General features: G+C 39.0%; 1 protein-coding gene across 1 annotated transcript in view; it reads right to left on the bottom strand.

The window, feature by feature from the left end:
* dnmt1 (DNA (cytosine-5-)-methyltransferase 1) overlaps positions 1–15,672 on the bottom strand; it is a 75,067-nt gene that overhangs the window by 6,598 nt on the left and 52,797 nt on the right. The window contains exons 22-30 of the mRNA XM_063035879.1: positions 13,757–13,981; positions 13,206–13,398; positions 12,253–12,343; positions 10,027–10,161; positions 8,778–9,060; positions 7,741–7,882; positions 4,716–4,882; positions 1,718–1,895; positions 811–1,006 (exon numbers count right to left, since the gene is read on the bottom strand). Coding sequence (XP_062891949.1) covers positions 811–1,006; positions 1,718–1,895; positions 4,716–4,882; positions 7,741–7,882; positions 8,778–9,060; positions 10,027–10,161; positions 12,253–12,343; positions 13,206–13,398; positions 13,757–13,981 — 1,610 coding nt within the window. The remainder of the gene's footprint in view (positions 1–810; positions 1,007–1,717; positions 1,896–4,715; positions 4,883–7,740; positions 7,883–8,777; positions 9,061–10,026; positions 10,162–12,252; positions 12,344–13,205; positions 13,399–13,756; positions 13,982–15,672) is intronic.

Genomic DNA, 15,672 nt, shown 5'->3' with positions numbered 1-15,672 from the left:
TAAAAATCACAATCTCATTTTTATCTTTCAGTCAGCTCCCCCACAAAATCCTAAACGACACGTTTTCTACTGAAGAACCCATCTCTTTACCAAATTTAACACTTTACTGCTACTAGCAATTAATTCTTTGGCTTGGTATACAAATTTTAATTATATTTGATGAAATAGATGTATAGTTTTTTTAAAATCGTGGTATTCAGTTCTTTTCTTTCCCATTTCTCCACCAATGGAATACTTTCTCCAATAATCTGTAGCCTGAGCCAACTCGACCTCTTCACAACTCATTCTCAGCCAGTATTTCAGAGCTATGGAAATTTAACTCTTTCAGTCCCTCAATTTTGGGAACAGGACCCTCAGTGTCTATTCATTTTATTCTACTGCAAACTTTGCTTTGTCAAACATTCATCCTTATCTTCACCAAAAAGGAAAATAGGATTACTCCCATTAAAACCCCTCAAGATTTACAGCTACCAAATCTTCCCCTAACACTGCTCAATAATGATCCTTGTATCTCCACACAACAATCTCATTCTATAAAATCTCTGCACCCTTCCCAGGTTCTTGCCATCCTTCTTGAATCATGGAGCTATGAATTTAATATTCCAAATATGGTACATAGATTTGAAAGTAAGCATCATAACCCTCTTCTTTGTGTTTGTTATCTTGTCTGGGCACCTTTAGGGATTTTGATCCTTGCTAGGCTGGTTGATTTGTCACCTCTTATTCCTTTTTTTGTTAAAGCGGTACTGTACAAAGGTACACAAATGTATATGGAAACAACCATCTCCATGAAGTACTTTCTCCACTAACCTTCTGCGCAAGAGCAAACTCCACGTACAGCACCTGTGCTGCTATGTCCGTTCTTCTTGTCACGATGAGTGTACCTCAGCTTTTTCGTCATGGTGCCATCGGAGAGCCGCACCTCAATATTTGGAAGGTCACGCCAGTCAGACCCTGGGGCAAGGGGAATGTGACGCATTCTGCCTGCAACCAAGGCACTCATATCCTGTAGAGGGGGAGGGGGAAAAATGGGGATTAGGTTGGGGAGTGGGTGGTGGTGGTGAAGAAAGAAAGAATAATCCGAACAGTTTACATATAGTGATAGGAGAGGCCTTCAGAAATTTGGCATGAGAAATGACTTAAGTCACTGAAGCCAGAGAATTACTTGGCTTCATAATTGTGTGAATATACAAATATGAAAAATATATATTAAAGACAGACCAATATTTCTACAGCATCTTTCAGAATACTCTTTGCATTCAAGGAAAGACATTTGAAACTTCATTAATGTGTAATGACAAATACAGCAGCTAGTTTGCACTCAGAGCTCCCTACAAATGTAATAGTCATCAGATAATATTTTATAGTTGACAAATAAATATTAGCACCATGGACTCTGACTTTTTATCCAAAAAGAACTCCCTCAACATTGCACCAGGACATTAGCCTGTATTTGTGCTCAAAAATTAAAACTGAAACCACACCTTCAGTCTTGAAGGCAACAGTGCAAGTTACAGTTACACAAAATGTTTGTGAGTTAGTCACACTGGTAAAGACTGAAGATGATGACAAATCTGGAGATAAACAAAGCTGAATTGATTTTAGCTGTTGGCCCAGACTTCACTTCCAACTTGTGCCTGGCCAACAAAGATTGTAAGCTTCTGTAAGTGATACTAATCCTGCAGGAAACTGCTGAGATTGTATAAAGCCCTCCTACCTTACAGATATGGTCCCGCAGAATGGGCTGGTATTGTGTGCCCCGAATCTGCCGCTGAAACCAGGACTGTGGTTCTCCATTGTACGAGATTTCCAACGCTGATGCCCCATTGCGAATTTCAGGCAGATCAGACATAGTATCTCTTACAGTGATGGTTCTGTATGGAGCAGACTTTGTCCTGTGAAAGATTAATTTCTAATGTCATTTCACATCAGCTATAATATTAGATAAAGCTCCCACAGTTCATTTGGTATCTGCATCATATGGCCTGGTACTGGACCCTTTAAATCACAAGATCTCAGGTGCAACTAGCACCCAAGGTCAATCATCTTCAGCCAAGAGACAGTGAATCGTACAATAGGAGTTCCAGGAGGTAATAATGTGATGCTACATATTTGCAGAATGGAAGTTGTTCAAATATATTGCATTTTCTAAAAGATTACATTTCCTTTTTTAAAGTTCAAAGTAAATTATCTTAGTTTGCACAGTGCCTATAATAAGTACTCACCACCCCACTGGAAGTTTTTATGTTTTAATATATTACAACACTGAATCACTGTGGATTTAATTTGGCTTTTTTTGAGACTGATCAACAGAAAAAGACTCTTCGTGTTGAAGTGTAAGTCACATAATTAGTTAAATGGAGATCACCTGTGTGCTGTCAAGGTGTTTCAATTGATTGTAGTAAAAATACACCAGGATCTGCACGATCCAACTGCTGGTGAGTCAGTATCCTGGCGTGAAGTCAAAAGAACACTCCAAGCAACTTCGTGAAAAGGTTATTGAAAAGCACAAGTCAGGAGCTGAACACTAGAACATTTCCAAGTCACTGAATATCCCTTGGAGTACAGTTAAATCCATCATCAAGAAATGAAAAGAACATGGCACAGCTGTAGATCTGCCTAGAGCAGGCCATCCTCAAAAACCGAGTGTCCATGCAAGAAGGTGACTAGTGAGGGAGGCCACCACCGATAACTTTGGAGTTACAGGATTCAATGGCTAAGATGGGAGAGACTACACATACAATTGTTGCTCAGGTGCTTCACCAGACACAGGTTTATGGGAGAGTGGTAAAGACAAAGCTGCTGTTGAAAAAACTCACATGAAATCTCGGTTGGTTTGTTGCAAGGCATGTGGGAGACTCTGAGGTCAGCTGGAAGAATGTTCCATGGTCTGATGAAACCGAAATTGAGCTTTTTAGCCATCAGACTAAATGCTATGTTTTGCATAAGCCAAACACCACACATCATCAAAAACACACCACTCCTGTGATGCATGGTGATGGCTGCATCATACTGTGGAGATGCTTCACTACAGCAGGCCCTGGAAGGCTTGTGAAGGTAGAGGGTAAAATGAATGCTGCAAGTTACAGGAAAAATCTGATGGAGCCTTCAAGAGAACTGTGACTTGGAGGATTTGTTTTCCAGCAAGACTGACCCCAAGCATAAAGCCAAAGCTACAGAGGTTTTAAAAACAATAAAGTTATTGTCCTGAAGTGGCTGAGTCAGAGTTCAAACCAAAATCCCATTGCAAATTTCTGGCTGGATTTGTAAGGACTGTTTATTCACGATCCCCCTGCAATCTGACAGAGCTTGAGCAGTTTTGTAAAAGAATGGGGAAAAATTGCAGTGTCCAGATGTGTAAGGCTGTTAGAGACCCATCCACACAGACTCAAGACTATAATTGCTGCTAAATACTGACAAAGAGGGGTGAATACTTATGCAATTATTTTGTGCTTTATATTTGTAATTAATTTAAATCACTTTGTAGAGATCTGTTTTCACTGACACAACTCTTTTCTGTTTGATCAGTGTCAAAAAAGCCACTGTGATTTGTACATGCACTGTAGGTCATCATATACCACCCTGAGTGATTAATTTTCTTGCTGGCAATCACAGTAAATACAAGAAACACAATAGAATTCATGAACCCAACAGGGCTGACAACAAACAATGTGCAAAAAAAAAAGGAGAAACAAAATAAGTAATAAGCAATAACTGTCAAGAACACGAGATGAAGACTCCTTGAAAGTGAGACAATAGGTTGTGGGAACAATTAAGTGATGAAGGCAAGTGATGTTGAGTGAAGTTATCCTGTCTGGTTCAAGGCTAAAAGAGTCAGCAGGTTGGAAGAATGCAAGGTTATCTTATGAAAAGAAATTGAGGTGGGTTAATAGCATAAGAGTTATTTACACCGATGGGTAGTGGTGAGAGGGGATGAAAACCTAAGGTTAAATCTCAGATATTAAATGTATTCAAGCCTGAGATTTTTAAACTATAGTGAATTCGGGGTTTGTGGGCACTGTGTAAGAAGTAGTGTTGATGCCAAAGATCAGAACAACCATCTTATTGAAAAGCAGAACACGTTTGCCCTTGCTTTTTTATGTCTGCCAGTTAACCCCCTACTGAAAAAGTGTGCATTGATAAGTCGCACCTAACTAAGTGCAGTTGAACTGCCTTTAATGTTCACCATCAAGATGAATAAAAATTGGCTTGTTGGAGTAGTAAATAAAAGAAGAGTACCACTAAAGGTAATTTAAGAGTAAGTAGCAGCATCTTTGAGAGGGGAACAGTAATGGCCAAATGAACAAAGATTCAGCAGAGTACATATTAGAGAGTACAGAGGATGTGGTCAGGGCTGGAGAAGTTTAGTTATACAGAAAGGTTAACTAAATTGGATATGACTACTTTGGAATAGAAACAACTATAAGGAAGATTAAATGGATGTATGTAAGATCACAAGAGCCTAAAGAGGTGTCAATAACCAAGGCCATAGATTAATATCGTCTATAGAAGAAACAGAAAAAAATCATCTCGTTCAGAGAATTATGGGGGGTCTGGAATTCACAGCCTTACCGGATAGGTAAGAAAGCTCATCACATTCAATAAGAATTCCATTGAGCAGTTGATGAACCATGACCCATGGGTGAGCAGGTAGGAGGTGCATGGATTAAAGAGATGTGAAACAAGATGTCTCTTTAGAGATGACATGATTTTACCTGGTAATGTTGCTGACAAACTTCTTATCATCCACTGCAACACTGAGCTGGCAGGCTCTTGGAGCAAATACATGCAAAGGTTCTGGGAAGAGTGGCAGCTTTTCTCCAGGGGCAGCGGCCAGAACAATAGCTCTCCGACGGGTCTGGGCAACTCCATACTGACCAGCCTGATCAAATAAAAAACATTAGGGAGAGGTCAAAGAGAAGCAGTTTAATTATTGAGAACTTCTAAAACGCTCAGCATCACCGAGCTTCAACAATTGTATTCAGAGAGGAGATTAACCCACACCCTCCTATTCCACAGGAGTCAAGCTGCTACACAATATAAAAAGAACTACTCAGAATAACAAGGACAGGCAGGGTCTGTAAACATAGACCTGGGTAAGATCCCCACTTTTAAGCATCTCAAGGATTAGACAGCCCCCAGGTTATCCAAGGATTCAGCAGTCTGTAATCTGATCTTTCTGTATTTTTTTATATAGTGAGCAACAACTCATTCTAAAGTACTTACTACAATTCATATTAAAATCAATTAATAATTATTATTGTTACCCATAATTAAGCGAATGGAACATGTACTGCTTCCAGTCATTAATGATCACCTGAAACATTTTATCACTGGCTTGAAAAATGCTTTAAAAGTGTATGGGAGAATGTGTGTTAAGACAGTTTTCATACCTCATTTGTAACCCGAGGAGCCCCTGTACATTCATTCACAGGATGACAGAATTTATTGTCCATCCCTAATTGCCATGGAGTTAATTAGCTTGTTGGGTCATTTCAAAGGCAATTAAAAATCAAGCACATTAATGGGTCAGACCAGCCAAGAATGTCAGATTTCCTTTACTAAGGCTAGTCCACACTACGCCAGATAATTTTGAAGACGCTGGTTTCGAGTAAAAATGACAGGCGTCCACACAAAGCGTTTTTCAAAATATCACTGTCCACATTAGACGGCTATTTGGGCGAATCTCCTCCTACTGGGCATGCACAGGACACACAGAAAACAAGCAAAGAGGAAACAGTATACTTGGTGCGCATTTGTCCAGTTACAGAGTAGAAAAACTTAAAAGGAATTGCTCATGGCTCTCGTGCAGGAGGACTTAAAACTAAAAAAAAAACAAATACTGGAGCGTATGGAGGCAACCAACAGGGAGTTCACGGACAGTATGACCCGGCTGATGACGAACATTGAAAAACTGACTAACTCTGTTGCATTAATAAAGCACCTTGTTAAATATATAAAACATGTCTGTACCAGTGTTATCGTATTTCCATACAATGTTACATTAGGCTGTTACACATCTATCGTCAAAGTACTTGCATAAATAGGTAAACCACCTTCATACAAGCAAGGACAGAAAACAGGGCAAAGTGAGAATACTTATTTATTCAGTAAGCTATGGGTCAAAGTATTTGGTGAGTACACTTCTAACTCTTCTGGCTTCAGTCTCATTGCCGTCTGTTCTGAAGTTGTTAGGTTCTGCGAAGCACAGAATCAAATATCGCTGTGATGATTGTAAGCTCTAGTATCAATTGTTTGGCGACAATAAAGTAGTAATAATAATAAGAAGAAGAAAACAATGAAATGCTGGGCTGCCGCCATCTGTTCTGGCACGTCATGACAGCGGTCTTAAAAAGCTCCGGTTACCCTGTACACACGGCAACAGACATGAGGCATTTTCAGATTTATTCATTCTGGAGACCGTTTCTGAAAATCTCCATTTTCGGGGGATGAAAACGCCATTTTAGTGTGGACAGAGAGTCAAAATGAAGAGAAAAGGCTTCGTTTTCAAAATTATCCGGCGTAGTGTGGACGTAGCCTAAGGCACTGATGAATGTGGGATTTTACAGCAATCTGGTTGTCTCATGGACGCAGTGACATTGTGATTAAGTCACAAAGTTATTTTAGTGTACAGTGGATTCCCGTTAATTGGGACACATTGGAACCAGTACATTTTGGTCCATTTAGCCAAAGTTTCATGGAAATAGATAAAAAGGTATAAAAAAAAGACAAACTGAGTAATAAATTTGTATGTAAATGAAATACAGAACAAACACCAATAGCATTACAGTACTATAAAACTCTGTACAAGTTCCTGATAGTTGTCAATGGAGCAATTCATCCAATATACACAATGAACAAAATCAACACACATCCAGTGTCGATAATGGGCTGCCTTCATATAATGTTATCAATGACTGTATCCTCTAGATATTGATTTTCACTGTAACATTCAAGATGACTGTTGATACCTTCAAATTTGAAATTCCTAACTTGTAGTAAAATCATTTCTATTTCACTCCCAGCCAATTCTTGAAACTCCTCGAAGCCTGACCACTAGAAACTGCAGTGAGCAAAGCAGTTCTGAACTGTCTTGCTGTTGATCTCTTGCCAACTATTATTGACAAAAATCACTGCTCTGCTTTATAACATAAACACTCGCAACTGATGCCAGTTAGACCTTGTTTGGCAACAGTCTCCTGTTCCAAATAAGCACAGCACTGATTAACTGGAATCCACTGTATTTAATTTAAATTGTTAGCATGTGGTTTGATCCCACAGTCCCAGAGCACTTGACCACAATGGGCAAATGTGCACATGAAGAGATGGTATCCAAAATTAGAATTAGAATTATTGATTTTGTGTTAGAAAATACTCATAACATTGGCCAGACAAGAAGCCTCTTGCTATTTTCTAGGCTTGCCAATGAAGGAGCAACACTGGGCTGTGGAAGTGCAGCTCAACAGGAAAGTGCAATAACCACAGTGATAGGAATCCTTGTCAAACAGCACACCAGATCAAATAGATCATCTTACTCGGTGACAAATACCCGAATAATTCAAGAACATATGTTTTCAATTCACTTTTTTTAGTCCAGTACATGCAAGGGAATTTCAGAAATACAAAATCAGTAATTTAACAGTCTCACACTGGGAAACATCATATTTAACTTACTGGGTATGGATGGGTTCTGTAAAAAAAACATTCTGCTAGTACATAGGCAGAAAAAGAGAAGCTCACCTGCAGCACACCAAACGTGCACTGGTAGCCCATTCGCACAAGACACCGTAGAGTTAGCTTCAAAACCATGGAGCGCTTGAATGATACAAAGTTCCTCACATTTTCCAGAAGGAAAAACCTGGGCCGGTAATAGTCACAATAGCTGTAAGATGCAAAAATAAATGCGATTTTAAAAGTTGAGTATAAGAAACAAGTCTGAAAGTAAACCACCTCAGTAATCACCCAAGGAGAATGAAAGGAAATATGTCAGCTCTTAGCTTCCATTTCTGAAAATTAGGCAAAAACAAGCAAGTTCTTTTTATCAGAAGTGGTTGCACTCTGGGGAAACTAAGATGACAATAATATCTCCAACAACGTATTAAATAAGAAGAATACAGTCAACCATCCAAGTTTTCTTTTTACAAAATCAAATCTGATCCAACTAATACTCCAGTCATTGTAGCTTTCCAGAACAGAGTACAGGTTGAAAAAGAGCCTTAGAAGTCAGTTCCTTGCAAACACTTTCCCAATTGATCCTTTAAATAATTTATGACCTCAGAAACATAGCCCAAAACTTGCAATTGATTTATATACCAAAATAAGATGCATCATTCTGTAATTAATAAAAAGTAATTCCTATTGCCCCTTTGAAGAGATCCCAGGATCTAATAAATTTTTTAAAAATGTGATTGTGTAATACCTGTATAACAATTTCCTCAGCATTTTCAAACAAACAGCAAATTATATCAGCCAGAAGTGCAAGGAATAGATATTAGCCAACAGACATTGTGCAGTGGGATCCCTGGAGATCAGAGGGGAGTCTCAGCTTTATTGTGTCATCAGAAAAGCAACGCTTCCATCAGTGGAATAACTCAGCACTGTACAAGTCAAGAGCCTGGACAATGGGACCCCAACCCAACTTCTGATTCTGCTAGGAGTGCTGTCTACTGACCCATGATTTACATTAATCTGCTTGACTGGTTAATCAATGAATAATGGAGATTACTGAAACAAACATTCCATTAGATATACATAGGTCCATCAACTAGTACACTGACCTGAGATAAGAGACTACAAGGGAATTCTTGAATTTAGAGTATGTGCGAGAATTGAAGCGATTCATTCCACTAAAGCCCTGGCACGGAGGGCCACCACAAAGCAATTCCACATCGCCCTTTTGTGGCAGTTTCTGTCCCAGTGAGTTGGTCTTCTCCCCAGCCATGACAAGTTTCAAGAGAACGTTGCAGTCCTCAGTGAAGACGGTTGCACCAGGATTGTTCAAGCGGAAGGCTTGGGCTGCTGGATCCCACATCTCAATGGCCCAAAGGGTTTCTGACAGACCTGTGCACATAGGACAATTATTTTCATGCTATATTTTATGATTAAAGAACATCAGTGCACATGAAGTGGCCATTTACTTACTCTACACACAGTAACTTAAGAGCTGAACTGCAAAAGTTCACATATACATTGATTGGCTTCAGCAATGTTAATTTCCAGGTTGAGTTATTCTAAATCCTGTATTCAGTATCCAAGTGTGTGGGGTAGGGTGCTTTACAAATTATCAGGTCTACTAAGATTTACAATCTAAAACTGGGCAGCAGTGTGCTGTGCAATTAGAATACAAAGAAGTGAATATAGGTAAGAGTGTGAAGAATGGAATATAATGTGGTTAAACAAAAGTTTAAAAAAAAATGATGTGACTGAAGTATACAAAATAAGTGACCAAGTACATCAAGTAATTAGGAATAGAAAAAGTGTGTTGGCTTTTTTGCTGGATGATTACAAGAACAGACATCTTGCTCCAATTATATAAAACCATGATATGACCACATCTGGAAATACTGTGTACATAGGTTTGGTTGGCCTTAGAAAGAAAAATAAACTTGGAATATATAAAATGCACCCAAAGTTCAACAGACTGATTTCTGGATGGTGTATTTGTCATACAAAGACAGACACAGTTGACTAAGGGTAACCCTTGTATTCTCAAGATTAGGAGAATGAGAGACAATCTCAATAAAGTGTAAAAAAATTCTTATGGAACTTGGGAAGGTAGATTTTTGTTGGCCTTTCTTCTGGTTGAGATGTCTAAAACCAGGGATCAAAGTTGCAACAGAGTGTTTAGGCCAATCAGGGTTGAGGTAAAAAAAAATGTCCTCACCAAGAGGGCAGTCAACTTTGGAATTTCACTACTTAGATAACTGTGGTGATTACATACCTGCCGAATAGAAATTTGATTAGCCTTTTGATATTAAGGGAATCAAGAGACATGGGGTTAGTTCACTTCATCCTTGCTAAACGAACCTGCCTGATGGAATCCTTCGGACAGCCCACCACAGCCTGAGAAAACATCAAGGCTGCGAAGTTTCTCAAATTTGTTGTCTATAACTTCTGGTTCAGTTTGTTCAGATTCTGTTGTAGATTTTGCCTTTCCTTTGCCTGTAAACAAACAGAAGTAATCAGCTGCTTTTGATAAAATCCTACAGATGCAACCTTAATTATCCCGGATTTCTGAGTCCAATCAGTACAAGATGACTTACCCCTCTCTACAATCCATCATGAATCATTCACATTTATTGTTACTTCAACCAAATCACTATTCCCAAAATGTGAACTTGTACTGAAGATATGTCAGATTATTTAATTATAGGGATATTGAACACAGGCAATTGCAATGTCTTCAATCTCCACAAAACCAAAAGCAGTAATTAGCCGGGTTGATCTCTTGCCATTGTGCACTATAGGTATAAAGTCCAACCATCACACCAAAACTAACACCCAGGATTAGTCAGCAGCACAGAAAGAAATAAACTTGACATTCTAAACTTGATTCCCAATTGAAGTCTCTGCACAAACTAGAAATCAGGCAAATAAGCAAAATTAAAGTTGAAGTTTGAAATAAAATTAGAAAATGCTGGAAAAACTTAGGTCAAATGTGTAATTTCTCGTTAGATCATCTTCCTCTCCCATTATCATTCCATAGAGAATGCTTTATCTATGGCATTCTGGTCCAGTCATTCATTTCCTCATCACCCTACCCTTCCACCTTCCTCCTCCTCATTGTACCTTCCCACACAAAATGTAACATTTATTCTTAAATTTCCTCCCTTCCCACCACCATGACCAAAACTGTCCATCCCAGTTTAAGTCAGTGTAGTCAATACTAATAAATTGCATTGAACTGCTGCTGCTAAGTTAACAAATTTCACGTCACATGCTGGTGATAATAAACCCTGTTCTGATGTTTTCCCTTGCATTAGGAAAAGCAAATGCAGATGAGAGTTACTTCTGTAGAACACCTGTGTTCAGTTTGCAAAGCAAACACAAGCTTCCAGTTGTCTATCACTTTAACTCTCGACTTGTTCCTTTGGCCTCCCTCAACTTTTCCAAGAAAGTTAAGCACAAACTTGAGTAACAGCAACTGGTATTCCAATTTTGCATATCACGTCCTTGAGTCATACAGCACAACTGCACAGAAGAGGGCCTTCAGCTGATCTAGTGCTGAATATTCTGCCTAGTCCCATCCACAGCCCTCCATACCCCTACCATCCATACACTTAACCTAACTTACCTTAAATGTTCCAACTGAACCAGCATCCTACACTTCTGCGGGCAGCTCATTCCACACTCTCACCACCCCGAGTGAAGAAGCTCCCTCTTAAATATTTCACCTTCCGCCTTAACCTATGACCTCTAGTTCGAGTCTCACCCAACCTCAGTGAAAAAAAGTCCATTTGCATTCAATTTTTGTCCATGAAACACCTCAATTTTTCATACCTCTATCAAATCTTCCCTCATTCTCCTATGCTTCATGGAATCTATTCTATCCTAATCTATTCAACCTTTCCCGATAACTCAGATCCTCACGTCCCAACATCCTTGTAAATTTTCTCTGCACTCTTTCAATCTTATTGATCTCTTTCCTGTAGGTAGGTGACCAGAATTGCACACGATACTCCAATATCCCCAGATCCCTTTGTTTTAATGCACTCCTCAATGCCCTACCATTCACTGTGCAAGTTCTACCCTGATTTGTCCTCCCAAAGTACAACACCTCACACTTGTCTGCATTAAATTCAATCTGCCATTTTTCAATCCGGTCCAGATCCTGCTGAAAGCTTTGAAAGCCTTCCCAGCTGCCCACTACACCCTTAATCTAGGTATCATCTGCAACTGCCAATCTAATTTACCACATTATCATCCAGATGTGGATTAGGGATTCAGCAATAAATAAAATTTAATCAGCCATTCCAGTATCACCCATCATTCTAATACTCTCCTCTTCAGATTTACACTTCCTCCAAACAACTTTTATCAAATTCTTTCAAACAGCGTAATCACCACCATTTGTATCATTTAATCTCTCCTGGTCTTTGCCCCTACACACTTACACTGCGACATAAAACTTGTTTCGTGTTTTATTTTAAACTTTTCACAGTACTGATGGAAGTGCATCAACCTGCAAGATTACATTTGTAAAGTCACTAATCAGTAACATTGCAAATGACCAGCAAGCTCCAAACACCTTACCTTTGCCTTTCCCTTTACCCTTGCCTTTGTTGGCTGAGCTGCGGGCATGGTTTGGGGGATCTTCAAAGGATTTCGTCTTTGCATTGTAGGCCTGTGAATTAACGACAAGTAGATGTTTTGAGGACCCAAAGTGAGTAGATTTTCAGAAGCATCTTTTTAGCTGTATTGGTTTGGTATCCATGTCTACCTAAAATGGACACCAATTTAGCACAAGATGATATGATGTTGACCAGAAAATAGAACTTTGTCTAAAATACACCATGATACATAGTAATGGGAGATGGTATACTATGAACATCTAGAAGTGGATTTGCATTGTGTTGAATGCAGTGATATGAAGGGAGTTATTAGCACAACCTGTGTAACCATTTTTCACATACCAGGCATCTTTTAGATGATCAGCATTCAGCATCTATGCAAATTGATTACAGAGACAACTTATTTATAATTAGCACCTAGTCAGATCTCTGGATATCTCAAGGCACTTTACAGCCAATCCAGTAGTTCTGAAATGTATTCACTGTTAAAATGTTGGAAAGGTGCAAGGCAATCTCTTCACAAATCCTCACCAGCATCAATTAAGTAACAAAAAAGGTGATCATTTATTCCTTAACCAACATATCTTTAAAGTTACTGGAACAGCAGCAGTGGGTTTTATTTTGAAAGGCAACCAAACTTCAGTTTGTCTCATATGTGAAAGCCAAGCAGTTGCTAAAATAAGATGAGGATACAACACAATGGGAATGAAGCAATACCAGAAAGCAGGTTTTGTTTTAGTACTTATGGGTAATTCTGAATTATGGAATCCAACAGAGTACAAAGATCAATTTGACATAAGGAACGTTATTTTCAAAGATTCCAGCGTTATTTGTATTGTTTTCCTGCCACCCGTATCGACAACCATTAAAAAATGGATTATATATCTAATCAAAATATTTTCTAATAGATCTTACTTCTAAGAAATAGAATCTGTCTGGGCCTCCAGCACAGTATTCCTGAATGGACATAGAGAGATCTTCACCATATTCTACAGTACAACGTCCTTGGATATCTTTGAAGTCCACAGTAACTTGTTCATCACTCCAGTATAACAGGTTGATATCAGTGTGGTAACTAGCTTTAAGGCCCTTGTGTGTGTTCTCAGCTCTGTAAGAAAAACCATCAATCAATGCACCCTAACTCTCCAAGAAATGCAAAGTTCAAAGTAAATTTACTTTCAAAGTACAATAACATCACCATATACAACCCTGAGATTAATTTTCTTGCAGGCATACTGACTAAGTCCCTAACAGTGGGCTCGTTGGACTGTAAAGCCTGTTACTGTGCTGTATCTCTAAATAAAAACCAGCCATGACTGAGTGGCAGAGTAGACTCGATGGGCAAATGGCCCAGTTCTGCTCCTTAGTCTCACGGCCTTATGAAACTGATTGATTAGTTAACAAAACGAACAGAGAATGCAAACGGAATTACTTGCTGCAGGCTGGTATCGAGGAGTTCTACTCACCTATAGAATTTATTGATTCGTAGCTTAATATCTGCTTCATTGGGCTTTCCGTTGCTACGCTTGAGACAGAAGATTTCTTGAATGCGGCCAATTCGGAATGGTTCGGGAATATCAAGGTTGCTGCCTTTGATATAATCAGATGACTTGCGATAGTACTCAGGGTAAAGGTCCTCATCCACATCATCTTTTTTTATTGGTCGCTTGCCAGGACTGGATGGTTTAACACTGAAGACAAGACACCCATAATGGATAGTTATTACAGATGAACCATTAATGGAGACAAAGAACGGGGAGAAACTGATTTGTGTATGAAATTCCTTCCTTGGTCATGCTCGCTTGTTTGTACGCTTTGGTCTTGTTATTCATGCAGGGTGGGGCATGGACCTCCCACATAACAAACCCCCCCCCCCCCACAAATAAAGGTATTTAATACATTGCACTCAACACATCATTAATATGCCCCATAATCTAAAAATATTAACACATTTCTTGATAACGATATTGGCTAGGCACACTACTTCCACTGAAACTTAAGCATTGATGTGTTTTGAAGTCACAAGGTTAAGCAGTACAAGCACAGTGCTCTCTATTAGAACACTGCAACAAGATATTGATAAAATTTATCTGTACAAATGCATTTTCAAGACTATGACTAAGAATGGTGAATGTTTGCGTACACATACTTGGGATAACTATTGTTTGCAGGGGTGCCGTGGTAGTGTAGCAGTCGGCACAATGCTATCACACCTCGGGATGGAGTTTAATCCCAGCATCCTCCAATCCCCCCCTTCCCCCCACCTGCGGAGGCTCCAGTTTCCTCCCACAGTCCAAAGCCGTACTAGGCAGGTTAACTGGTCATTGTAAATTGTCCTGTAATTAGGTTGGAGTCAAACTAGAGATGCCGGGTGGCGTGGCTTGAACAGCCAGAAAGGCTCATCCCGTATCTCTAAATAAAATAACAAATCAACATGAAAACAGAAATGGACAAGAAAACTCAGTAGGCCACACAGCGTCTATGGACAGAATCACTTTGTATTACTGATTTTTCATGACAAGTTAGAACTTAACTGAGACAAAAAATGAAAGGATACAAAAGAAATGTGTGATAGCATAGAAAACCAGAGAAAAAAATTACCTCAGGGTTGCAAATTAAAATGGTAGAATAATAAAGAATCATGAGAAACCCGACAGAGGAAGTATCATCCATAATATGAATGTGTATGGATTTAACTGCTAATCATTGAAAAAGATCCACTTGGTAGAAAACTTCTTAGTTATAAACTTCATAATGTCAAAGAAATTATGTCCCTTAAGAATATATTTTTCATAATACAAGTATTTTAGTCTACCAAGTAATAAGAGTTACCTGAGGACATAAGAACATGCTAATCAGTGAGAAACCATGAGGATGGCAGAATGGAACATTAAAATACAGAGGGCAATGCAGACATTGGTTAAATGCAGTTTATTAGAAATTTAAATATTTCAAAACGATCTCCAAATCAAATTAAAATTTGGGGTGGCATGGTAGCATAGTGGCTAGCACAAACGCTTTATAGTAATTGGACCGGGTTCAAACCCACCGCTGCCTGTAAAGAGTGTGTACGTCCTCTCCATGACTCTCGGGGTTTCCTCCCACAATATAACGGATGGTAGGTTAATTGGCTATTGTAAACTGTCCCAGCATTAGGCTAGGGTTTAATTGGGAGTTGCTGGGTAGCGTGTCTCGATGGGCTGGAAAGACCGATTCCATGTTGTATCTCAATAAAAAAAAACAAATTATTAATCTAACCCCAAATCACGCAATACTAAAACATGTATTTACTTGGTCACTCCAATTAATCATTTTAGTTTCTTTAAAAATACAAAGTTTTGATCCACAAATTAAAATCACTAACTGCTTCCAGATTAATTGG

Source organism: Mobula hypostoma, chromosome 29, assembly GCF_963921235.1.
Source record: "Mobula hypostoma chromosome 29, sMobHyp1.1, whole genome shotgun sequence".
Lineage (NCBI taxonomy): Eukaryota > Metazoa > Chordata > Chondrichthyes > Myliobatiformes > Myliobatidae > Mobula > Mobula hypostoma.
Note: the sequence above shows the minus strand (reverse complement) of the source record. Positions and strands in the feature narration are given on the sequence as shown.